Below are 26,590 nucleotides of genomic sequence, written 5' to 3'. Positions count from 1 at the left end.
CATAGAGTTCAGCGGCTTGGGCTCCCCAGTTGCCTGGCAGTGAGGTGGCCTCTTGAATGTCCCATTCAGAGGTGACAGCATAACCAGTGAAACGCTTGCCATCAACATAGAAGGAGCTTCCGTCCGAGAAGAGGATGCAATCGGGATTGTCCAGTGGCACGTCAAACAGGTTGTCCCTTATCTGTAAGATGCTGGAAACTACTTCCACACAGTCGTGCTGATCCTGGAGGACTGGCAGGTCAGGAAGCAAGGTAGCTGGATTAAGGGGTCCACACCTTTCAAAAATTAGGTTAGTGTCTTCTAAGAGTTCGGCCTCTAACTGTTGCTGACGATGGGCCGAAAAGACTTGGGTTGTGCCCCTACGCAGAAGGGCTGACAAGGCATGAGAGGTCCAAACCGTGGTAAAATGACCCAGGGTTAGGCTCTTTGCCTTTGTGATCAGCAGGGCAGCTGCTGTCAGAGTCCGGGTGCAGGATGGGGTTCCCTGAGCGACAGGGTCGATTTGCTGAGAGTAAAAAGCAAGCGGGAAATGGTGGGGCCTGCTCAGCTGGGTAAGGACACCACTAGCAATTCCGCCCCTCTCGTGGACAAAAAGGTGAAAGGGTTTGCTGTAATTGAGGGGGCGGAGAGACATGGAGGAGGCCACACTGTCCTTGAGTAACTGAAAGGCTTGAATAGTGTCCGGGGACCACTGCAAAGGGTCAGGAGCAGGGTTAGCAGTGAGTCGGTGGAGCGGTTTGCTTAACTCCCCGCAGGACGGCAACCAGGGGCGACAGAAGCCAATTAATCCTAAGAAACCTTGAAGTTGTTTCTTGGTGTTCGGTAGAGGGCAGTTTTGAATAGTCTTTATGCGGGCTGGGTCCATCTGTCTTCCCTCTGGGGTTAACAGGAAGCCTAGATATCGGACCTTCTGTGAGACCCACTGATTCTTTTTAGGGTCTACCTTGTGGCCTCTGGTGCGTAGGTATAATAAAAGTGCCTTACCATCGATGCGGAGGGCAGCTTCTTCGCGATTACCTAATAGGATGTCATCTACGTATAGGACCAATGTGGATCCCTGCGGACTGGTGAAACCTTCCAAGTCGTGGCGGAGGCACTGGCTGAAAATCGTGGGGCTGTCTCTGTAGCCTTGAGGAAGTCGTTGCCAGACATAACTTTGTCCCTCCCAGGTGAAACCAAAGAGATACTGAGAGTCTGGGTGCACAGGAATGCTGAAAAAAACTGATTTTAAGTCAATAACAGTGAACCACTCAGCATCCCAGGGGATTTGGCTGATGATAGTAGCTGGGTCAGGGACTACTGCATGAAGAGGGACCACATACTGATTAACAACTCGTAGATCCTGTACAAAGCGCCAACGAACAGGGTCTCCGTCCTTTTTAGGAGGCTTTTTGACAGGCAGTATAGGGGTGTTACAGGGAGTGCGCTGAGGGCGGACTAGCTTTTGTGCAATGAATCCCTCGATAATGGGGCGGATGCCCTCCCGGGCTTCCAGCGACAGGGGGTATTGAGGGACTGACGGGGGGGTTAAGGAAGGCTTTACCTGAATCCTTACGGGCTCTGCCGAAAGGAGCAGGCCAACATCAGTGTCAGAAATTCCCCAGAGGGTTGAAGGCAAGTCAGTGAGGTCAGGGGAGAGAGAGAGGGGTGTTTCCCAATTACCCTGAGTAGGGGCCGAATCTCCTAACACTGTCATCAATAATCCTACCCCTTCAGGAGTGCAGGTTAAAGTAGCCTTAAGCTTACAGAGTAAATCCCGGCCCATCAAAGGGATCGGACAAGCTAGGGAAAAAAGAAAACGGTGAGGAAAACATTTATCAGCACAAACAACATTCAAAGGCAAAGTGAGTTCCAGAGACTGTGGGTTGCCCTCCACCCCAGTTGCAGTTTTAACCTCAGAGGATAGCCAGGGAGAGGGGGCATGATTTAAAAGAGAGAAAGTAGCCCCAGTATCAATGAGGAAAGAGACAGGCAGTCCCTGGACTGAAAGGGTTAAACGAGGCTCTTTGCTGGGAGGGGAGAAAGTGAGAAAGGAGCCGGCTAAAGACATTAAGGAAATAAGACCATCACATTGTTTGCCTTCGCCCCCGGGGTACCGTCATTGAGGAGGCTGAGTTTGCTGCAGCTGCTGCTGTTTTCCGTAGTTGATCCAGGCCTGGGGAATTGGCTGAGCTGGTGGTGCAGGGGTGTATTCCTCACTTGTGTAAGCATCTGCGGATGCAACCAGACCCTCTGGGCGTCCCCAGGGGCATTCACGTTTAAAGTGACCAGGCTGTCCGCACTGAAAACAATTTCCTGATGGCTGGGGTCGCCAGGACCCTCTTCCTCGGGCACCCTGGAATCCCCTGCCACGGCCACGGCCTTTGCCTCGAACACCACCGTGAAAAGCTAAAGCCATCAGCTTATATTCTTCCTTTTTCTCTTTCTTTTTACTACTTTCCCTTTCTTTCTCCCAGGCAAAATCAGCTACGTCCAACACTGAAGTGACTGACTCACCTCCCCAACCAGGGCGAAACTTTAAGAAGTAATCCCTTACAGGGGGCACCGACTGATTCACAAAAAATGAAATAAGAGTAGGGTGGTCTGCTTCTCTCTCAGGATCCATCTGAGTGAACATTCGGGCCCCCTCCAATAGCCTCGACCAGAACTTTCTGGGCGGCTCATCAGATTCCTGCCGAATCTGCATGAACTTAGCCTGATTAGGCGAGCGGCGAGCCATTTCCTTGAGTCTCTCTAACAATCGCTCTCGATCTGTTCGCAGCTGAGTCAGCCTTAGCTGAGTCCAGTCTAGGGGATTCCAGCCAGCGGCCAGATCCCGCCTATCCATCCAAGTAAGATTAACTGCATTGCTATCTCCCCATGTCCTTTCTGCCATCCACAATCTACTACGTTCCTCTCCGGTCAAAACTCTACTTAACAACTGATCCACATCCGTATAAGTAGGATTATAACTTAAAAACAATCTTTCTAGAAGTTCTATGATCTTTCGGGGATTTTCCCCAAAAGACCCTGACAACTGTCCCCACTCTTTCAAATCCCATTCTAGCCATCCTTTATATTCCACAATACTAGCATGTTGCAATCGTCCATCATTGCCCATATAAGGTTGATCGTGCACCTGTAAAGGCATCTCTCTAACTATACTTTCCTCAGGGGGGGGGCATGCACCCTGCCGTACCTGCTTGGACATAAGCCTAGTAACTACTCCTCCCGAGGTTTGCCCCTCCATTTCCTCCTCATCCTTCTGCACAAATTCCAATCTGGTATCCTGCAGATTCCCCTCTGCTACAAGGAGAGAGTCCCCCTGCGGAGGAATAGGGGCAGGTGCAGAGGGGACCAGCTGACGAGTCAAAACATGCCGTGGTCTACACCCTTCATCGAAATAACCTGGAGGGGGTTCACTCTCGGGAGAGTACCTGACTGCCATAATTTTTAAAGATTTCCACAGCTCTGCTGCTGTGTCCCAACAAAACCAGTAACATAACTGTCCCGGATGGTCTTTTTCGATGTGGCTCTTTACTCCTCTTAAGGCAGCCTGTTCGAAAGAGCCATACGAAGGCCACCTCATCTCCGGGTCGGCCAATACCTCGGTATACCCAGTCCAATTCCTTACACATAGTGTGTACAACTTCTTCCTAGACATTCCTGTCTGTACTGGGAGTTTCCCTTCGTTCCATAACTTATTTACAATCCCCAACGGACTCTCAAGAGGCACGCTAGTCCCTTGACCCATGGTGTCTGACAGGAGCCCTCCAACTGGCGTTTACCCTGCTGTCCAATACACGACCCCTCAATATTGAATTGGCTGGGAGAAATCTCCTGTGGCGCCTTGCCAATTCATATATGAGTGGTCTGACCACTGGACAGAGGTACCGCACCAGAAGGAATCCCGGACGAGCCCCCAAATTGTTAGGTAATAAAGCAAGTCCTCACTCACCTCTCCAACACCCAAGTTTGTGCGGAGTTGGTATTTGGGCACACAATTCTGTCAGAGACCAGACACCAATGCGTTGATCAACGGGCTCACACTAACCCAAAAGCTTTAGAATAAGTGTGGCCCCTTTATTAGGGGTGAGCATCAATATTTATACACAGAAGTAAACAAAGTGATTAATAAAAGATAATGCTCATGCATAATCAATCAAGATTTTACAGGAAAAGCAAGTTTAACAAGTAAATGCATAGAGATAAAGGCTAATGGCTACTTAATAAAGGGGGTGTCATGAGTAGTTTGCAGGTCAGTGCTTTGTTCGATAAAGGGTTCAGAAAGGATTATGCAGAGACGGCCAGTCTGGGTGTGTTTTGGCTCCAAAGTTCACCAAAAGTTTAGACCCAACAAAACCATACATGAGTTTGCATGTTGTTTGCAGTGGTTGGCACAGGACTGTGAATTTAGGGATGTTATGATAGTTGTGGTTAGGGACATTTTTGTGACCAGTGTAGCTAATAACTGCCTGGGCGAATGGTTACTGGTGGACGATTCTAGAACGCTGACTCTTGATGCTGTAGTTGCTAAGAATGAGGCACTTGACGTGGTCCAGGCTGAAAGAGGTTCTATGTGTCAGGCTGCTACTACCTTTGTGTCTACTCTTAAATTATCAGCTCCTCCTTCTACTTCAGTTTCCCGGAGTCATACAATGCTACCTAAACCAGCTCCATGACCACATCAGGAAAAAGGGCCTGCTCTCACTGTTACTGTTGTGTTTACATAGTCAATTTTGCTGCAAGCTCAGCTAGAACTGCTAAGTGTTGGGCTTGTGGAAAGGAAGTACACTTTAAGTTAGTGTGCCGTGGTACACTATGACAAGGGTAGGCCTGAAGTGCATACTGTGAATATGAAGCTGCATGAGACTACCTTTACCAGGGTCCCTGATGTCACCTTTTAATCTGATCTTCTCATGTGGCATGAAGTGCATTGTGGATACTGGTACTGAAGTTTAACATACTACCCTTCGAGTTAGTTCATAATCTGGACATTTCTCTGACTACAGTGGATATAAAAGCTTGGAATTGGTATGCTTTGCAGACACTGGGTGAAGATGGATGCTCTGTGCTCTACAAACGCATAGCTTTGACTTCAAAGTTTTATGTTGTTAAAGGCCCTGGTGTGCAGATAGTCCCATTATTGTCATATGATCTGTGAATTTGCACAGGACACTTCAGGTGCATTTGTGTCAGCTAGATTAGAAGGGCATACCCAATGTATTGTTCAGATACCTCACCATGATTTATTTAACAGTGACAGTATTCTGTCCATAGTATTTTATGCAGTTGGATTGGAATGCCAAGCCCTTTGCACCGCCTGCATGTTGTGTACCCCTGCACTTGTGGACAAAATACAAGCAGAATTGCAGTGCATGAAAGATAATGGTATTATTCGGGATATGGAAAGGAGCTCACCCACAGTGATTGTATACAAGAAGAATGGTGACATTTGACTGTGCACAGATTTTAGTGCACTTAATAAATAGATGGAGCATGGACAGCTTTAATGGCCAAACTTCAAAGAGATGACATGCTGGGTAAGTGGATACTGGGTTTTCTCTGTGTTGGATTACTGATGGGTTATTGGCAAATATCTGTGGCTGAAAGTTCACAGTTGTTATTGACTTTCAACATGTCATTTGGGACGTACTGCTATCAACATCTGCTTTTTGGGTTTAGTTTCAGCTCCTGAGGTATTTTGGAGAGTGGTCTCTTAGCTCCTTGATAATATCCGGGGGCATGTTGCTATTTGGATGACATTCTTGTCATTGCTAAGACCCTTCCTGAGCATAATGGTATTCTGGACTAGGTGCTAACCCAGTTCCAACAAGCTGTCATAAAGTTGAATGCAGCTAAGTTAAGTTATGAAAAAGATGCTGTAGACTTTCTAGGGCATTCTCTGTCAGCCAGTGGCTTGAAACTGGCACGTGAAGGGGTACAAGCTTTTGCTTTACTAGTGGTACCCACTGATCATAAGGGTTTACATTTGTTTCTTGGCCAACTCAATACATAGGTGGTCGTGCTTTGCCCCATTTTAGTATCCTTGCAAAGCTGCTGTGAGATTTAACTCAGGGCCATGGCCAGGCTGGTCTGGACTAAAGAGGCAAATCAGGCGTTCTGAAACCCTGCATCAAGTCCTCTGTCAGATCCAATCCTGTGCTTTTTTTGATCCAAGGAAACCTGTAGTGATTCAAACTGATGAATGCAATCAGGAGTAGGGTGACATTTTGCTCCAGGAGGAACATCTGGTTCTATTTGCATATGGTACTCTCACCCCACTGGAAGTCATTCCCTGACTGACAGAGAGTTCTTGGTGATGTTTTTTGCTATCGTATGCTTTAAAGTCTACTTAGTGGGAAGATACTTTACCTTAGAAACTGATCATTTGCCTGTCATGGGCCTCTATCATAAGACCATTGACCTGCTGAAAGTGAGGTTGTAACAGTAGGCTATTCAATTGCTGGACTTGACTCAAGTTAACTAAAAAGTCTATGGGACTTTGATGCCTATATGCAGTCGTTTTTGGAAATGGGACTTTGGCTCTCAAGTTACTTCAATGCTTCTAAAATTTTTACCTTCAATCAAAGTCATAGCAAAGATTTTTCTGAAACCAATTTCAGTCACCTTAGCATAAATGGCCCCTATTAGCCATACAGAAACCTTTTCCTTGACAGTTACCTAAATCTATCTTTCATTCATAGGCTCAGAGTGATCTAAATCTGTGTAAATTCTCAGAATTACAAAAAAAATTAATGAAAAATTATGGGAAGACCTGTCACATCACAGTAATCATCATTGTCAATTGTTTGTTCAGTTATTCTCTTGTTTTCTGGTTCAGCATTTGATGCTTCTGCTTTAATTTGCTTGTATAACTAAGATGTTTCCTCTCTCCCTGTTTATACTTGGATATGACTTCTAAGCCTTGACAATCTTTTCTATAGCATCTCTCCTTATTAATATATTTCTTCATATTTAGCTACTTTCATCTTTTTAGTTTGGTTTGAAACTGTTGGGGGCCAGACTCTGTATATATGTGTGTTTCTGTTTTCTGTTTTTATTTTCAAAATAAAACATATGTTACATATTAAGAATGGCATATTTTTTAAATTCACAGTTTTAGACAGCACAGGAAAAAATATTAATTATAGAGTTCTCTGAAGAGTGACTATATTTCCTTAGGTTCTGGCTGCTGCTCATTTAAACAAAATGCTATGTTCTCTAAACTCTCCAGTTTACTGAAAGACTCTTTGCTGTCCATCATTTTTGAGGGATTGGTTTTCTAGTTAGTTAGCTGGTCCTATTAAAGTTATTGTGGCTTTCTTCTGTCTGGTAAGTTGCTTTGATATTTTCCCTGACACAAATATTCCAGGGCCCAAAAGAATATTGCTCTCCAAAATCATACTGTGTCTGCAGTTGATATTATCTAGACTGGTGGCCTAAAACCTAGAGAGAGATTCTCTCTTTGGAAGAGATCCCCTGCTGGACTATATCTCCTATAACACAGCCTGGCCAAGGACTTAATATTGCACTGCTTCTCCCCACCAAAAGTGGACACCAGGATGGCTTATGGGAGATGTAGTCCAACTGGAGATCCTACCCCATAGAGGAAAATGGGGACATAAGGATCAAACTAAATTCCTTTAACACGCTACCCCATTTTTGGCTAAAGCCTTTAGTCTGAAAACTCTACATTTCTGATGAAAAGTTTAGCCTTTTTTTGTTTTTTTAATCAATTCTTCATTTTAATCAAAAATTTCTACAAGGAAAATTAGTTTTAGACCAGCTTACCCATTGCCTAAAACAAATTTTAACCTTGAGCTTTTATATTGCGCATCTTGAAAAGAGACTTGATGAAGCTAGACCTCAGGTCCAGATCATTATTTTACTTCTCTGCTAGTAAAGTTAGATCATATACCGCACCCTTATGTTTGAAGAACATAATTTTTGTAAACTTAGGCAATTTAGAACATTTTTGAAAACTGTTTTCCCCTTTCACTGAGATTTATGCTGTAAAAGTGTGGCTTAGATCTTAAATAAACGTCTTTTTTCTTTGTTGCAGCTTTCCCCATTCGGTTTTAGAATCTTACATGGCTGCTGATGGGAATGCTCTTGTAAGTATATCTCCAATTTTAGCTAGAGCTATTAGTCATAGGATGGGCTGAGGGAAGTGCCCTACTTGTGTGTGTACTTTTGCTGTCCAAAAAGCTGAGGTCACGTTCACTCTTTAAATAAGTCCTTGATTATTGATTGGGCAAGCCAATGAGATTGTTACAATCTGGTCAAGTCCTGCTTTCTGGAGGAGCACCAGTCTGTTTTGATTGGATCCAACAGCTGAGTCTCATGTGCTTTTAAGCCCATTGGGTCTTGATAGTGACTCTGATCACTATTCCTGATTCTGAGTCTCTCTGGCACTCTCTAAGGTGCAGATCCCATGTCTGACCCTTCTTGGGCAGTGTTATCCCACCATCTGGTAACCTAGACCCCAGAACCAGTGCATCAGCCCTCCCAAACCTGCAGTTGCTTAGACACATTTTCTCCAGAGATCACCTGGGGTGGGAGCTCTGGTTTTCTACTTATACCCTTCGGGTATAACATGCCAGTAAAGCACGGAACACAGGCTTAGCAAAGGAATATGTTATATATTCATTCTCATACTCTCACTCACTGCTATATGTGGGCTTGGGAAGGAATTTTCCCCAGATCAGATAGGCAGTGAGCTGGGGGATTATTTGCTTTCCTCTACAGTGTCTGTGTGCAGGTCACTTGCCAGGATGATCTGGGTATTTCTCACTTAATCATTTCTCTACCATTGTGGGTCCCTCAGGCACTGGTGCACCTTGGGTTCTCCTATTCTCTACTTGCAGCACAATAGTCTAGTCTCCTGTGGACTGTAATACTTTGACCTCATTTCAGTTGTCGGGTTGGTGTGCGGTTGCTGGATAGTGTGGATGGCCTGTGCTATACAGGAGGTCAGACTAGATGATCTGGTGGTGGCTTCTGGCCTCAATCTCTAACACGCTGCCATTAAAACACAAGAGATTTACAGGCTGCCTTAAGGCCTGGTCTACACTTAAAATTTAGGTCGGTGCTCAGGGATATGATAAATCCACATCCGTTAGCATTGCAGCTTTTCCAAGAGAACCTCCAGTGTAGACTCATCTATATCAATGGAAGAGTGTTTCTGGTGAAGTAGCTAACATTGTCCAGGGAAGTGGTGTTCCTACAGCAACAGAAAAACCCCTTCCATTGGTGCTAGACTGAGTCTACACTATGGAGCTATGCTACACTATGGAGCATACTCATAATCTGTCCTCCAGATTTCAAGTTTCTGCTACCAAATGAACGCTTGAAGTCACACCAAAGGCTACCTTCTAGATGGAGGTTGAAAATACAACGTGATCACAAAACCAAAATGGAATTTTTCAGTTGACACAGATATATCCCCCAAAACACATCTCTCTAAGTTTCTGCCTATTGATTGGGTCAGCCAGTGAGAAAAGTGAATGTGACCTAGTTTGAGCATTGCAGTTTCATCAAGCTACATCTAGTGCATATATGTATTTGCACTCTGCAGGAGGAGCTTTGGATAGTAAACCATAGGTTTGCAGTCTATATTTAGGTGCAGAGGTTCCAGTAGGCCACAGTCCCATCACTGTCCATCACATTCCTGAGGTGTAAAACTATAATGAAAAAAATTCCACTATTGTCAACTGCAAGCAAAAATCAGAAGTCAGGCTGCACAAAATCATGAGTGGCTTAAAAATAATGAGATTTTTAAAAATTAGAGTTGGTTTATTTGCCTTACTATTTTGGGGCCATTAGGGGATTCATGTTTTCATCTTTCCTCTTGGAAGGATAAAGAAAACTGAGATTCTCACATAAATTGGGTGACTCCCACATAAATTGGGTGACTCCAGGAGCTGGGACTTTAAGAAACATACCAAATATCATGGCACTCATGATGAAATCACAACAATCTGGCACACTGGAGTCTTGTATTGTTCCAGCGAGTGCACTTTTTGTAATCCATACAGTCTCTCTTGACAAGGCTGCTATACCACTGGTTTGGACCATTAGTTTTATTGATTATTGATGGGTCTGTTTTTTATATTGATTTTTAGCTACTTCTCATTGTCTTGAAAAACTCCTTGTTAAAGGGATTTGTCTCTTGGTCTGAAGTGAAACTTGCAAACCAGAAAAACCCAAATGGCTCTTTATTGATGATTCCTTGTGCTACCCACCTTAGTATCCTGAATTGAAAGATTCCCTACACATAATGACCATATCGGGATATCTTGAAGATGAGAAACTTCAATCTGATTTTTGGAGAACCATTTGCTAGTACAACCCAACAGCCTGTGTGTTTTGTGACAAGCTGGACCTAAATATTGCAAGTCTCTGGATTCTGTCACACTGCAGACTGCAAGTTTAGTGGTAGATTAAATTAAATTTAAAAAAATGGGGGTTTCAATAACATTAAATATGAAGATGAATTTAGTGAGTACAGCTGCTTTCCCCACGTATTAAATTTATTAGCTTTGGGACCAGGATGGGTATTGGAGCTGAAATTCTGGAGCACAATTCTGTGAGAGTGGGGAGATTCCATGACAAATTCCACTGCTGCAGTGTCCTGGACTACAGGGCCCCTTGACTGTGCCCATGACCTGTTAGGAATAAATGGAATATTTCTTACAGGAGATAAAAGAGCTCCTGTTCTTATTTTTGTATGATTTTATTAACAAGTAATAAAGAATAAAGTGAAAACAGAGCACACTAATCACAGGCTTTGTTTTTTATCTAACAGAAAAGTTCATGGCTTTCTGCTACTAGAACCATGGAAATTGGTACCAGAAGTGTGTATTAATTCATGGTGACTGCAGTCCATGCCCAGATCTGGGCATTGCTGCCACCATTATATTTACCAGTGATTTGTTCCGTTCAATTATAAATGATTCATGCAATGGGGATTCTGTTGTTTTCCTTCAGACCTGTCTATGGTCTAAGCTATTTTGCTTCAGCTCAGTAATAAAGGTTGTGCATTAGCCAAAGAGCTGCTTCTTTATCAAATAGTTACAGAGAGCCACATCCTGTCACTGTGTTGCAATCTTACCATCATGACATTTCATTAATCTGGATTTAGACGATGCGTCATCTTTACAGCATCATAGCGTCATTCCTACTACCTGGCTTCTGCATAACAGGTATTGTTTCATCTTTCTCTTTCTTCATCCCATCCTAATTGCTAGGTAGGAGGTATTAGGTCCAAGGAAGTTAGTCCTGGCAGCTCTTACTATCTTCCTATGGGCTAAGGCCTGAGTCAGGTACAACTTCCTTTAGAAAGAAGACTTCAGGGTCAGCCCATATGGGAGTGGGGGAACATTAGTGGCTCCCATTTAACTGGTCTAGTTGCTCATTGTTTTCCTTGATCTATTGCCATGGAGCATTGTCCTGCGAAAAACACCCAATAGACCACAGTATAAATAAAAATAATATGCAATATGTGATGATTAACTTGAGTCTGGTTTCATTCACTCCTGGCCAAGCCATCCACAAGTGAGTTAGGTAGGTCATCCCAAATAAGCATCGATAAAAACTTTCTGGTACACATTTATGTATGTGTTACCTATGTTACAGAGAAAAATATTGAGAAAATGTTTGAGGTTTTAAAAAACATGATTTTGATATTTTTTGGTGTGTCACTGCCACTTTAAAGCCAAGCGTCTTAGTTACCATGAGTTCAACTGTGGAGCCATGAAAACCTCCCCAAAGGGCATAAAATAGCTTTTCTGTCCCTAAAGATAATATAACTTAAAAAATGAATATCTTGGCAAGTTAAGTGGTCAAAGATACATTATAGTCCTTTGTTACATAGTTCTGCAATTCATCAGATGAATATCACCTCTGCATAGCTGGGTTGTGTGCATAAACAAATATCAAAATACTAAGCTTGTAGGCATCATTTTTCACTAAGAGGTCTGAATGTTTGAAAAGAATAACTATTATTGACTCCATTTTATAGATGGGAAAACTGAGACAAAAAGCAGTGAGTTGCCTTGTCTGTGGTAACACAACAGGTCAGGGAAGAGCTAAGAACAGAACCCAGGACTTTTGATTCCTAATTCTCTATTCTCCGGACTCCTCTTCATAAAGTTTAGGTTACGTCTACGCTGCACAAAATGGCATATTCTTAACTTGGTTTAGCTAACCCATGTGAACTAACCCAGGCTAAAATAGCAGTGAAAACACACAACTTGGATTTTAATTTGAGTTGGCAGCTCAAGTTCAACCTCAGGCTCCCCTGTAAGTTTTAACTCAAGCTGATAACCCTTAGTTTCATTTCTCTATTGTTCAGTAAGGCAAATGTATTTTCTATATTATAATGTTGGATAAAATATACTATATGTAAAATATGCAAATGAATGCATATAATTAAAATACATAAATATATGAGATAACATAATCAACTAAGCATATTTATACATTATAATTAGGAAAATCAGCCAAATGTGGACAATATTTTTTTAATGTTGAGACACTAGCCTCCTATCTGTAACATATTTTGTCAACATCTTACTCACGTAGAGGGATATATGTGTACTAGAAAGAAAAGAAGGGGGAAAAGCAGTGATATTTTTGTTTTTATTATTTGTTTACAGTAATGCCCACAATGTGCTGAGAGCTCAGTGATAACAACAAAATACCTGATGTATTTTTCACCCTTACATGTCAGTAATTATCCCTGATTAAGGCAATGAGGCTTAAAATGTTGCAGGCTTAACTTTTCTTTTTCTACTTCAGAGAACATTATACAATTCAGCTAAAAAGCAATCAGAGAGAGGCTGCCTGTGGGTGTGAAACAGGAAGCACTAGTGGATAGATTCCTATATATAATAGTGCTACATTTGTTCTTGTTCAACTGCTCATACATCAGTTTTAATTAACACATTTTATGCTTCAGCTAGTAGCTTCTCTTTAGCTGCAAGTGGGTTTTTAGATTCCATCCCCGTATAAACACCACCTCCTCCAGTCGCCCTCAGTCTTTCTTTACAAATGTTGTAACACAATCTGAAATTTCCTTTCTTTCCTTCCTGCATTTCTTGCAGGTTCCCTTGCGTCAGAAGACCAAACAGAAAAGTCAAGGTAACAGATCTTTTCCCTCCACTTCTGTTCCTTTTTTTTTTTTTTTTTTTTTAAATGTGTGTCTTGTTCGGGAGAGGTTGAGGTTTTCATACCGCTGGTGAAGGACTGTTGTTTAAACTCTGCTTATTTTTTGCATCGATTCTGAAAAAATGACAGCATGCTGTTCACTTGGACTAAGCCCTTGTGGTATGTCAATAGACACAGAGCTGGAGATTCTAGAGTGAGAGAAGCAGAGAGAGACATGCAGCTTTTCATTTAGTTGAAAGCTAGTCCTCTCTAGCTGTGACTTAAATAGATCTATTCTTTTCTAATGCAGTTGTAAGAAGGATGAGACACATTTTTATCTAGTATGTTTTATTTTATAATAATTCATGTCTTATTTGTGTGCAATTATCTTTAGAGTAATCAGTAATTTATTTTCTGAGAACCTCTTGTCATTTTATCTTTGTACATTTAGAATGCCTTTTAAATGAATGTGTCTAACAGACATCATAAAACTGACTGACCATCTGACTTCTGTGTGCATTTTAAGAGACACTTGGATGACTCTTAATATAGCAAATGTAGGATGGACTGTTATATTTAATTTATTTAGTACTGTACATTTAAACAAGCAGCACCATTTATTTTAATGGCACAGGGATTGTTGTTATGAGTCGACGGAGGATATCGTGCAAGGACCTGGGACTAGTTGATTACCAGGGGTGGCTCTACAAGAAAAAGGAAAAAGGACCTTTCATTGGCAACAAATGGAAAAAGTTCTGGTTCGTGCTGAAGGGATCATCGTTATACTGGTACAGCAGCCAATTGGTGAGTACAATAAACTCCTAACTGTGTGTGAGTGACTAAGCAGGGACTACAGGCACTGGGAAGGAAAGGGTTGGGGCAGATCTGGAGATGTATAAATGATCAGCTTATTTAGTTTTTGTTCAGCCTTAAGATTTCTTGCAAAATGAGCAAATGCTAGAAACTTGCTGCCACATTTTTTGGTTCTGCAAGCACTTGTGAAATACAGTCTGTTCCTTTAAACCTGGGTGTTCTTTTCAGGCTCCACTGTTATTTAAATGCTGGAAGGAACTTGTCAATTTAAGAAGCTTACAGGCACTTATTGGCAAGGAAGGGGCAGCAGTTTTCTCATGTTCTCAGCTGAACTAATTGCTTCATTTTAATAAGGGGACTTGCTTATTTCCCCCACCTCCAGCTTGAACCTTGCTTGACTTGTCTTTTACTCTCCTTTTGATATTGTTGTCTGATAGGAAAGCTGGTGTAAGAATTACAGCTTGGCCAGCTCATTATGGTGTTATCTCTTGCCTTTCTGTTGTCACATCCAGTGTCTGCAACTAAACTGTTCTGTGTCCTGTTAATTTGTAACCTGCTGCTCTGGGGTACCAATGATAAAGGGCCAGATTTGGAGTGTTTCAAGGGAGGAGTACACTACACTTCAACTCAAGAGCCAGATTTCAGTTCAGAGGACAAACTTTCCCTAAAAGAGCCTTTCTGTTTATGATAATCCTCTGCTTTCCCCAGACACTCCCTCTTCTATTACAATGTGAATCGGAAGCAGCCTATGATGGAGACAATGAGCAGTCCCTGGATTTCTATGGTCAACTGAAATAAAAAATAATTAGAAATAAATAAGTGTCATGGAAGCAGAGATTAAATACTGCATAATTGCCTTTCTACTGGCATGGTCAGGCAATCTGTACTGCAGCCAATCACCCAGAGCCAGTCCTGTTTAGCTAAGATGCTTTACCTGAATGTTTAATGAAAGATTATGGCTTGCATGCAAAGGCACTGCGTGTACTGGAGAGTGAATACACCTGTTTTAGACTTTGTTGTGACTCTACTTGATTAGGCAGGGCTAGCATCTTGCATTTGCTGACCAGAAGGATACAAGTTGGAGCGTTTCCCCCTCCCACTTACACCTGTTTCACTCATGGATCTGGCACAAAAGCTCCTACTGTATTTTTTTTATCAACACCTGCACTGAGGGAGCCCAGAATTTGGAGGGGTCAGGGGATTAGGTGACTAGGACAGCAGAGTAGATTGGAACCATGAAGTTTAATTGCTGAATAGTGAATGATTAACTTTTCTAAATGCAAATAGCTGTTCTACTGAAAAAGGGATGTCTTGGGCCTAACAAGGGGTAAGGTGTTACTGAAACCTTTGTTTACAATTGCAACAGTAAACAGTTAAGTGTGGTCTGGGATTTCTTGTCACGTAATCACTATCTTAGTTACATTGTAACAATTACAGTTAAATTTTATTAAAACCTTTTATCAAAGAAAGCTGCTGAAACATTTAAAATGTAAAGTATTAAGAAAGGTTTTCATTTTAACATCCCGTTAGCTGTGGAGAGTTCTTTTATAGAGAGAAACCCCTTTCCGGGGCTCTTTTTAGATGTTACTAACTGTTCTTTTAGAGGAAAAGATAAGACCGTTGAGGTGGTTTGGAGCCGTTCTTGTAGCTGCAGTGGTCGTTGAAGTCCAGTCCTTCTTTCTTTAAGATAAAAAGAAAACAGACACATGAAGAGAGAAGAATAACGAAGATAGAAAATGCAGCTCCTGACTCTGCTGTTGAATCTGACTTTCAGCCTTGTTACTGGAAAGACATGGGCATAGTAGAGCTTTATCAGTCACTCTGAGACACGTCATACTTGGCCTGCTAAACAGACTCTTTTTGGATAGAAAGTAAAAGGAAAGCGAGAGATAAGAGAGAGGAAAAATAAGACTGGGAAGGAAATGGACATGAAGGAGTGAAATGCAAATCACACATAGCAGGTGGAGGTGGTGATATCATCAGTTTCCTTTCCCTGGCTTGCTCTGTTCAGGTTTCTGTCTTAGGATCAGGATGATGAAGGCCCAATGGTATAATGGTAGATTCTGGGGTCCGAGGAGATGATGCAGATGGAAGCCCTGGTGATAAAGTTGTCTCCTTCCAGTCCATGTCCCACACCCCTGATTGTCACTGAGTGACCCCCTAGATAGACCATGTCCAAAAAGGGGTGGCTACCTTATTTAGTTAACCATTCAAAACACATCTCAGTGATTTCAGCTATAAACATTTCCTCCCATTTTGAGACTCTTTCAGCTCATTGTCATAACAATCTGCAATTTTATGCCAGGAGCCTGAAAGATCCCTCATCACCGTTGTTTAATGTAAGCAATCCAGTTTGTACTGGTCCATTTGTCTCCACCTTTTCTTGATGTTATAAACAATTTTATGTAACAGGCTGAGTTGGACTATTGTTACCTTGGCCTACTTAAAGTACAGGCCTCTGCCCAACGTAGTTCTAGACAGTGCTCAGCAGCATCACACCAATGAAAAGATGTCAAAGGAAGAGGAAGGCTTTCTCGTTTACCTTTATTAGGTCAAAGCCATCCCAGGTGCAGTTTGATTAATTTCAGTGGAGTTACCCTAGGGCTGTATTTGGCCCATCGTATTTTATAGCCTAGCGAATTTTTCCACCTCTTCATTGATGTTTAGAAATGCTTGTTAATGCCTTGGTCACTTAATCACTCCTGCTCCTAAATGTTAGTGCCTGAAGCAGAATAAAGGTGCAGTGTTGTGGACCAGCATATAATAAGATTCTTCTGGTTTCTTATTCACTTGCTGAAAGATATTATGGACCCAATTCACCTGCATGACACCAATTTTTATACTGATGCAATTATATTACTGTCAGTGGAGTTAATCTTGACTTACACCTGCGCAACTGATGTAAGAATTGGGCCCTATATGTTTTAAAGATCATTAGACTATTCTGTAGTTTCAACAATGTGGGGAGATCAGCTGCTGTATGCCAGGATGCAACAGAGTCACTTTCCACTTTAGCATTTAAACACTCAACTCAGATTACTATAAAAAAGGGCCTGTAAACAAAGATCCTCTTAGACATTGACACACTAGTGAAGAGTGGGGATACACTAGTGAAGAGTGGTGGGGGAGGAATCAAGCTGAGGTCAGATGAATGAATTAAGTCAGTGACCTTGGCTATCTGTGGTTCTGCATGACCACTCTTTATTTTAAGAAGCAAGAGGTTTTTTCTGCAGATGCTACAGTCAACCAGATACTGACAATGGTAGCACAGCAACAGCAGTGTGGTGTTGGCCTTTTTCTAGTAAGGCTGGAGAAATATCAGAATCCATGTTCATATTTTCTCAGGTTTTAGGGTGGGTATTCTCCACCATCCCCAGTGGATCGCATGCTCTTGATTAAATCTATCCTAGATCTTCAGAAGCTCTGGAACTCTTTGTAGCTCTGGCTATTGTGCTCAAATCTTGGGCCTTCCATAAAAGAGGGAATGGGGAACAGATGCATTCACGTCTCACTAGCAGTGTATCAGAAGACAGCAGCTGGGCCATCTCAACAGGAAGAGTGTCAGATTTGTGACCTTAATTAAAAAAAGGATGAGGAGAGGCAGTTAAAGTAGTCAGGGAGCACCTTGGGAGAAGGAAACTGAGAAGGATGTGACAGGGTTGAAAGGTGTGAATGAGAACTGATTTGGGAGTAAGTGAGGCAATCTTAATAAGTTAGTCTGATAAGCTCCAAAATGTCTGAATGCGTATCCAGATTGAACTCCGGACATCTTTGAGAGTCACTGTTTGCTAGTCTGTAGTTCCCTCTTTTTGTTGCTATTCTGTACAGACGGATGCTTCTAAACTGAATATTTAGAAAGGACATCATCAGGTTCTGCCTCCCCCAAGCAGTTTTAGTTCTAGTCTGGAGCATTCATACTGAAACCTTGTGAGTAGGGTGTTACTTCTGCATGGCAGGAAAAAAATGAACACTAATAATTCTGGTGCAAGACTCCTGTTTCATCTCATGTCTGTCTCACATGTGCACCTGTGATTCATTGGAAAGTGGGAGACTAATCAGCTGTTTGTTGTGTATCTCTGGGATTACTTGTGTGACATTTAGTGGATGGACAAAAATTGCAAGTTTCCTTCTGTAGCAATGCACATAGTGATCAAGACTTTGAACAAACACTTTCATGAGGAATCAGCTTAAAAAAATCTTCTGATGAATACAGTAAAAGGGGGTTCAGGTGATGATGGATTTAATATTTATCCTTAAGTCTTGGTCTAACTAATTGTGTTTAAACTGTGCTCATCAGACTCCTTGGCACTGTCGAAAAGTCATTGCCTTCTGTTTGTTGGACTACAAGGTTTCTTGCAGGCCTGGATAAACATTACAAAAATTATGCACAACTGGCAATCTTAGGGTTTACCAGAGAAGCAGAGCATTGAGTAGACATGGAGGCTAGACTTCTCACTCCTGCCTGCAAATGGTCCCCACCAGCCACAAGTGAAGCACACTCATGAGGCCACAGAAACCAGTTTGTGCTGTCAGTGTTCTGCTGTTCTGTGGATGAAGTGACATCTTTAATCTCCAGTGCTATCAATTTCACACCTTTCCCCTGATTGCTTATGTTCTCTTAAAAGTTAAAACTAAATTGTGACCTGGGGTAGCGCTCGCTGGAAATGCCAAGGTCAGAGCAGGCTGCAAAAGGGACAGCAGATACTTCCAAGACTGGTGGGTAACGCTTAGCTAAACTCCGCAGCCAGTCACACACTCTGCTTCTGATCCCCACACTGGTTATCAAGAAGCAAAAAAGAAATCACACAGTCCCCTTCATTGCATTCCAGTTCTCTGGCTCCCAGCCAGCACCTAGCTCCAGTGCAGTGAGAAGTTATTTTAAAAAAACTGCTCACATATACAAAATGTTCTTCTGACCCCAAAGGGTCTGCCACAGCATGTCAATATAGGCTTGGTTCTTACCCCAAATACCACGCTGCCAGCCAATCCTTTAGTGTCTAATAAAACTAAAGGTTTATTATAAAGAAAAAACAAGAAGAGAGATGTTAAATGGTAAAACAGTCACAAACGTAGAAAGAATTCAAAGTCCACATATCAAGTTCCTAGCAGTATTAGCGTGTTTGCTGGCTTGAAAGTCCCTCTGGAACACATCCACAGCTTGAATGGGTCATTCAGTCCTTTGTTCAGAGCTTCAGTTTGTAGCTTTTAAAATTCCATTCCATTCCAAAAATTGACTACAAAAATGTCACTTTTACTTTACATATCTGCTCCCTGTGCTTATTTAGAATCCTATTTGTTGATTTCTGTGACAACAATAAGATTTTACTGGTTTTTATGCATGCTAATATTGTGGAGCCAACACAGCTATCACAACTGTGTTCTCAGTTATACCTGCTGCATGTCTCGAGATTGCAGTGAAGATACCAGGTCTAGTTTATAGAGCTGTCAGTTTAAAACAGAAACAAAACAAAGCAAAAACCAACAACAAACACCCCCCCCCCCACCCAACAGTAGCATGTCCAGCTTGCAAATGAATCAAATATGGTGTGGAAATTATGAAATCACAATGAACATGGAACCCTAAAATGCACTTACACATTGATCTTGAAAAGTGCTGAGCACTGTAGTTCCACTCCAGCAAAGAATTTAAGCACTTACTTAACATTAGGAATGTGAATAGTCATGTGTCTTCAGTTGGACTGAATCACATGCTTAGTTGAAGCACCTGTTTTTAAGTGCACTGTTGTATTGAGGCTGAAAGTATCCATCTTCCTAAATGACTGAGGGGAGATTCCCTTTAAAACTGAGTAGCCCACAGTGGAACGAAAAGGTCACCTGTAACCTGCAAAATCCCCAAATGAGACTTACAGCTATATCCTGCACTTGTTTATAGAGATGCACCCTCTGTAGATGAATGGAAAGGGCTAGGGATTCATAAATTCATACATTTTTAAGGGTGTGTGTGTGGGGTCCATTAGATCATCTTGTCTGAGCTTCTGTATACCACAGGCCATAGAATTTCACCCAGTTCTCCTCATGTTGAGCCCAGTAACTTATTTGACTTGAAGCATAACAAGTGTTTGGCTGTCCATCTAGATTTGAAGATCTCAAGTGATAAAATACCACTTCCTTTGGTAGCTGATTACAATGATTAATCTCCCTCACTGTTAAAAATAAATAAATAAATAAAAATAGTGCCTTATTTCTAATTTGTATTTAGCTGGCTTCAATTTCCAGTCACTGTTTTTTTAATACCTTTCTCTGCTAGATTAAAGAGTCTAATACCTGGTATATCATCTCTGTGAAGGTACTTATATGCTGTAATCAAATCATCTCTAAATCTTCTTTGGATAAAATAAACAGATTGAGCTTTAAATCTCTCACTGTCAGGCATTTTGTCCAGCCTTCAATTCATTTTTTGGCTCTTCTCTGAACCCTCTCCAATTTTTCAACAGCCTTTAAAAATGGTAAAACGTGTATTAGGATGACTCTGAACGCCTTGGCTTTGCATTCATTTTCAGTAATGGCAAACTTTACCAACTAGTAGTATCTTGTTGATCCCTCAAGGAAAATATAAAAACATATACTATGGTAATGTGCATTCTTCTTCTTCTATAAATGGAGGTATACATTATGTGCTGCCAAAGAGCCACCTGGTGTTGCAAAGTTCATTGGCTCTTGCTTTAAATTTCAGTTCGTTGGTGTGTGGGTAGAGCTGGGGGTGGGGGAATAAGGGATGTTCCTTTTTTAAAAGATCTTAATCTCAATTGCTAAAATTGAATGGCTAGATTGGGGGTGAATGGAGTGGAGAAACCAGCATTGTGGGTGTACCTTTCCAGTCCAATGTGCATTTAATAACAGCTGTTTCAATGCGATGCTAGGCACCACATGGAGCACTTGTCTGTGTTTGCATTTGTTTTTGAAAGCTTGTACTGGGAAGAGAAATGTAGATGTAGTCTGTTTACTGTGCTTAGCTCAGGAGGTAACCAAGCTTTTGGTACTCTAACCCAGCATAATTTGTTCTCTTCCTTTAGTACCATCAGTAGCCAAATCTTGGAAGGCACTTTCTGGAATTCCTCTTTCTCTTACTGTCTTATTTCTCCATTCATTCATTTACTATGGCTGCTGCTGCTAGATTGAAAGCATTAGTTCAGGGTGTTGTTTATCCTACTTTAAATATGATGCAATTTTAGTAAAATTCTCTCATGCTTTATTTTTCCTTTTAAAAAAAACTTCTGATCTCCTGCTTGCTATTAATTTAACTTAATTACATTTCAACATGTGAAACGTAAAATAAAGCCTAACCCAGTCTCTCAGCACCCTTGACATATAATTAAAATTATAATCCAGAGAAGACAAAAAACAGTAGCAAACCAACAACATTTCTCACTGCAGAAGCCAGTCCACAAAACTGCAATTTCCTCACCTCCTATGGTTAACCCCATTGCTTCCTCTGCACTTAATTTCTCAATCAATGTCTTCAGTTGCTCTAGTTTAAATCTTTGACGTATAAAAATGTGAGACTATCCTTGGCTAATATCCTCCTTTTTGTAGTCTCTTCAAATTCACACACGTACAATGTAGTTTGAGATGCTGTCAGTCTTCTGCACCTCTGCTCCATCTGAATTATCCCTGCTCTTTGAAATATCTTTAGATAGCTCAGCAGCTTTTCACAGTGTACGTTTTCAGAATAATAATGTGGTAGGGTTGGGGGGGGCAAGAAATGAGTAGTTCAGGCATTAATATTTCTAATATTTTTTGAAAGAACACATCCATATTTCCCCCACACATACAGATGCATGTTCTTATTTAGCTGCATCACTGCCATTCATAAGAGGGGAAGGGTTCAGGTCTACAGTGATTGAGCAGGTTGCACAGGTGAATGAAGACAGACATGGGGGTGGATTTCAGCAGCAGGCTGCAACTTTATTAACTCAAATCTGGCATTTAACCGGGTCCAGGATAAGCACTTCTGAAAATCCCACCTGTAAATGCTTAATTAACTAATTATACCTGCAAATCAGATATTTATATGTCTAAATTGCACTGACAATGTTGTGGGTGAATAAAGGAAGCCTGGGAAAGCTGGCCCTTTATTTTAACAAGGTGTACTAAGCAGTGTTGTACTGAATGTCAAACCAGCTCAAGTGTTTACCTCCTCTGAGTCTGTAATGGCCATACCTGAAAAGAGGATATGGTCCTCACTTCTACTGACCTATTTTGACATTAGTCTTCACCTCAAATGAGAAGGGGCTTCTGTTTTTTGGAGCTGAAGTTTGAGTTCAGTTTCCCATGCTGCATATATGAGGTTTGGCTGATGACTTTGTTCATGTACAGCAGTATCTGCATGTGATCATTGATCATTACAAAGGGAGCTGCATTCCCCTAGCACCTCCTCTATTTTAGTGCTGTTCAGATCTGAGGCTAAATTTTGCTTTTGGAGCTTGTATCCACAACTGACCCTACGGACCAGGGTATGGCTTTGTGTGACAAATCCTGACTATGACTCAATGCATGGTTGCTCCAGAGAGGGGAGTAATCTTCCCTAATCCTATATTAGGTGCAGATTCCATCCCCTGCTGTGCCAGTTCACCTGTGCTGCTTGGTTCTTGGGGGCATGGAGCAAAAGCTGTGCCCACACCCTGCTCACTTGCACAGGAGGCGGAGTAGTGGCACAGCCATCACTATGAGATAGGCAACCCATGCAGGGTTTCTGATTCCTCTACACACAGTCACATAAAAGTCAGTCCTAGCTGGCTCTTTGCAGTAGAAATGTATATGCACGGAATAAAAGCTTGTCGGGAATTAATATAACCTTGGTCAGCAGTGTTCCCCACTGGAGCCTGGGTTAATGCCAGTGATGTATTTTGTTGCAGGCAGAGAAAGCTGAAGGATTCATCAACCTGCCAGACTTCACTGTGGACCGAGCGAGTGAATGCAAGAAAAAGTAGTAAGTTTGTCACTCAGCCCCATGCTAGGCTGAATAAAGATTTTACATGCCAAAAGCTGCATTTGAATTTGGCAGAGGTCAATGAAAAGGGATGGAGATCAGAAATGTCATGAATAGACTATCTAAAGAGCTTCTCAGTTTCTTACTTTCACCATGACTGGACTTAACTTTTGTGCAAAGAGTATCTAGTTTTGTGCGTTTGACATTGCCTGGAAAATTATTTTTCTTATTATTTTTACTTTATTTTGTTTTATTTTATTTTCCTGATATGCCTTTTGCTCACTACACCTCCTGTGCATCGATGCCCTATCTGGACTGAGCAGTTAGCCTTCCCCGGAGAACCCTGGCATGGGATTTCTGCAGTTTTAGGAGTTGTGGAAAGTGAATTTCGTGCACCCTTGTAAAGATAAAATCTATGGTATGCAGAGTCATAATACTCTATTGAACAACAAATATGTCTTTATACCAAGGGCTTTCTTCCTACTGGTATCCAAATGAGAACACTCTTGATTAGCTACCTTTTCTTAACTGGGTGGGTAAATAATGATATAAAGAATATTGTATTATTATGTGTATTAACAGGGATTATTCTTTAGATTAGATTACTGCAGTGAATTATTTGGGATATGCTTGAGGATCACATAGAAGTCTCTGCTTGTTCAGGACCTGACAGCTTGCTTACTTAGCAGCATAAACTGTCTGATATATTACTACAGTCAGGGCTGGAGTTAGGGGCAGGTGACCCAGGTGACTGCCTGGAGTGCCAGGCTCGAGGGGCACCAGGCTCAAGATGCTGTTTTTGTTGTTAGCGACAAAAGGAACAATAGAACGTTTGAAGTCAAATGTTTCAGGTTTTCTGTATGTGGGTTCACTTTTCACTAACTTGCTGGAATGTTCCTTGCAGAACCTCGTGGAACCTTCCAGATTTTCTGAGAACTACATTTTCCTTGAACCTCCTAGAATGTTGTCAGCCATGCTATATAAGGGGAGGGGCACCAACAGTCAGTCAGTGAGATATAAGAACAAAGTGAAGTGAAATGAGAGCCCAGGACTAGGGTTAATATTCTAAGACTGTCACCTACTGTAACACTATTTAATACGGGTCTACCCAGTGTTGGTGCACAGTTCAATTTTTTGATATTAGTATGTTTCAGTTATTCTTAAAATGATTCTGTAAGATTCAAGGAAACAATTTTTTCTTATTTTCTTACATATGGCATGAATAAATACAGATTTACAGATTCTAGAGTGCAAATTTATCACCTTATATGACAGGGATAAGTCATGCATCAAAATGATCTGAACAAATTGGAGAAATGGTCTGAGGTAAACCGGATGAAGTTCAATAAAGACAAATGCAAAGTGCTCCACTTAGGAAGGAACAATCAGTTTCACACATACAGAATGGGAAGAGACTGTCTAGGAAGGAGTGTGGCAGAAAGAGATCTAGGGGTCATAGTGGACCACAAACTAAGTATGAGTCAACAGTGTGATACTGTTGCAAAAAAAGCAAACGTGATTCTGGGATGCATTAACAGGTGTGTTGTAAACAAGACACGAGAAGTCATTCTTCCGCTCTACTCTGCGCTGGTTAGGCCTCAGCTGGAGTATTGTGTCCAGTTCTGGGCACTGCATTTCAAGAAAGATGTGGAGAAATTGGAGAGGGTCCAGAGAAAAATAACAAGAATGATTAAAGGTCTTGAGAACATGACCTACAAAGGAAGGCTGAAAGTACTGGGTTTATTTAGTTTGGAAAAGAGAAGACTGAGAGGGGACATGATAGCAGTTTTCAGGTATCTAAAAGGGTGTCATCAGGAGGAGGGAGAAAACTTGTTCACCTTAGCCTCTAATGATAGAGCAAGAAGCAATGGGCTTAAACTGCAGCAAGGGAGATTTAGGTTGGACATTAGGAAAAAGTTCCTAACTGTCAGGGTAGTTAAACACTGGAATAAATTGCCTAGGGAGGTAGTGGAATCTCCATCTCTGAAGATATTTAAGAGTAGGTTAGATAAGTGTCTATCAGGGATAGTCTAGACAGTATTTGGTCCTGCCATGAGGGCAGGGGACTGGACTTGATGACCTCTCGAGGTCCTTTCCAGTCCTAGAGTCTATGAATCTATAAACCATGCATCAAAGTCATGAAAAGGACTGCAAATGCAATAAAAAATAAGGTATTCAAAATTTTAACAAATGGAGGGGGGTAGGGGTGCCGAAGATGCTCCTTGCCTGGGGCATCATTTTATCTAGGGCCGGCCCTGACCATCGTGCTCCATACACTGCACTGGCTTCCAGATGCTTTTAAATGCAATGCAAGGATTTGATTTTAATCTATAAAACACTACATGGTTTTATCCTGGCTTTTAAGAGAATGCCTTCCCCTATGCTCTGTCCCCACATTTTTCTTGAGGCACGCTTGCAGGCAGGCCTGTCACTTGAATTCTTGAGGGAAAGAGGCAAAATGAGTATGAGGGCTTGTCTACATCAGAAAGTTGCAGCGCTGGTGAGGGAGTTATAGCGCTGCAACTTTGAAGGTGTACACATCTGCAGGGCATCACCAGCGCTGCAACTCCCTGTTTGCAGCGCTGGCCATACTCCTGTTTTGTCTCGGGTGTAGAGGATCCAGCGCTGGTAATCCAATGTAGACACTTACCAGCGCTTTTCTTGACCTCCGTAGAAGGAGGAAGCCTCTGGTAATCAAGCTGGTCTCCTTCCCCGGCTTGCTCTCGCGTTCCCGGAACCCCGAGCAAGCAGGTCTCCTTCCCTGCGGTTTGCAGGGGGGTTCGGGGAACGCGAGAGCAAACCGCGGCGAAGCTGGTCTCCCCGAACCCCCCTTGAAGCCGCCCAACAGCGCTGCAGTGTGGCCACATCTAACACCACTTGCAGCGCTGGTTGCTGTAAGTGTGGCCACTCTGCAGCGCTGGCCCTATACAGCTGTACTAATACAGCTGTAACAACCAGCGCTGTAAAATTTTAGATGTAGACATGGCCAGAGAGTCTGTGGCTCCAGAATTCCCTGTTGGTTTCTCAGACCCCTTGTTTGCTGAGCCACATAACACATAGCAAGTGTCGACTGTTGTCTTTGGCTTCAATGGACCATTTGCAATGCTAAGTGTGATAGATAGTGTTTGCAAATGGGGGGCCCTAGGTGACTGGTTAGAGGCTCACATATGAAATGTTCAATTGTAAGTCACAGGGCGTGGTTACATTCCCTGACTGGATTAGTGAAACTCTTAGAATGAGGATTCCTCTGCAAAAATTCTTATTTTCAAATTCAGTGTTTGCTTTCTGTGGATATTCTCCAATTAATTTCCAACTGGTTGTTTCAGTGATAATTTCTGACAGAAATTGGTTTGGTAGAATATTTGCAGTAAAACACAAAAAGGCTGCAAACAGTTAATGAATTCATCTAAAAATTGGAATGAATGTTACCAGAAACTTTCGAAGTATTCTCCCTGTACTAATTATCACATATGGGGGAACCTGCTATGATCTTATTTTCAAAATGCAGAAATTAACATAATTTGCTTTATAATTTAATTTATGTGATAATAATAATCTCCTTTCTAGAGTTTGGTTCATATAATTAGAAAGCTACCTAACAACATGTAGAAAGAAGGACATATAAAGTTGTGCCCTTTTAAAAATGGTGAGATGTCTTAAATGAAAAAATCATAGGTATTTTGAGAAAAGGTGCCC

General features: G+C 41.8%; 1 protein-coding gene across 5 annotated transcripts in view; it reads left to right on the top strand.

The window, feature by feature from the left end:
* IPCEF1 (interaction protein for cytohesin exchange factors 1) overlaps nt 1–26,590 on the top strand; it is a 102,130-nt gene that overhangs the window by 21,669 nt on the left and 53,871 nt on the right. For 3 of the 5 annotated variants that reach the window (XR_003999640.1, XR_003999639.1, XM_030556617.1), the window contains exons 2-5: nt 8,045–8,096; nt 13,089–13,125; nt 13,766–13,935; nt 22,821–22,894. Coding sequence is in view for 3 of the 5 variants with exons in the window: in XM_030556617.1 (XP_030412477.1) it covers nt 8,073–8,096; nt 13,089–13,125; nt 13,766–13,935; nt 22,821–22,894 (305 nt within the window). In the remaining 2 variants the exon portion in view is untranslated. Of the gene's footprint in view, nt 1–8,044; nt 8,097–13,088; nt 13,126–13,230; nt 13,312–13,363; nt 13,473–13,765; nt 13,936–22,820; nt 22,895–26,590 lie in introns of those variants that run through there. The other 2 variants (XM_030556618.1, XM_030556619.1) reach the window with 2 other exon arrangements.

The sequence above is a fragment of the Gopherus evgoodei genome, chromosome 3 (genome assembly GCF_007399415.2).
Source record: "Gopherus evgoodei ecotype Sinaloan lineage chromosome 3, rGopEvg1_v1.p, whole genome shotgun sequence".
NCBI classification, from domain to species: Eukaryota; Metazoa; Chordata; order Testudines; family Testudinidae; genus Gopherus; species Gopherus evgoodei.
Note: the sequence above shows the minus strand (reverse complement) of the source record. Positions and strands in the feature narration are given on the sequence as shown.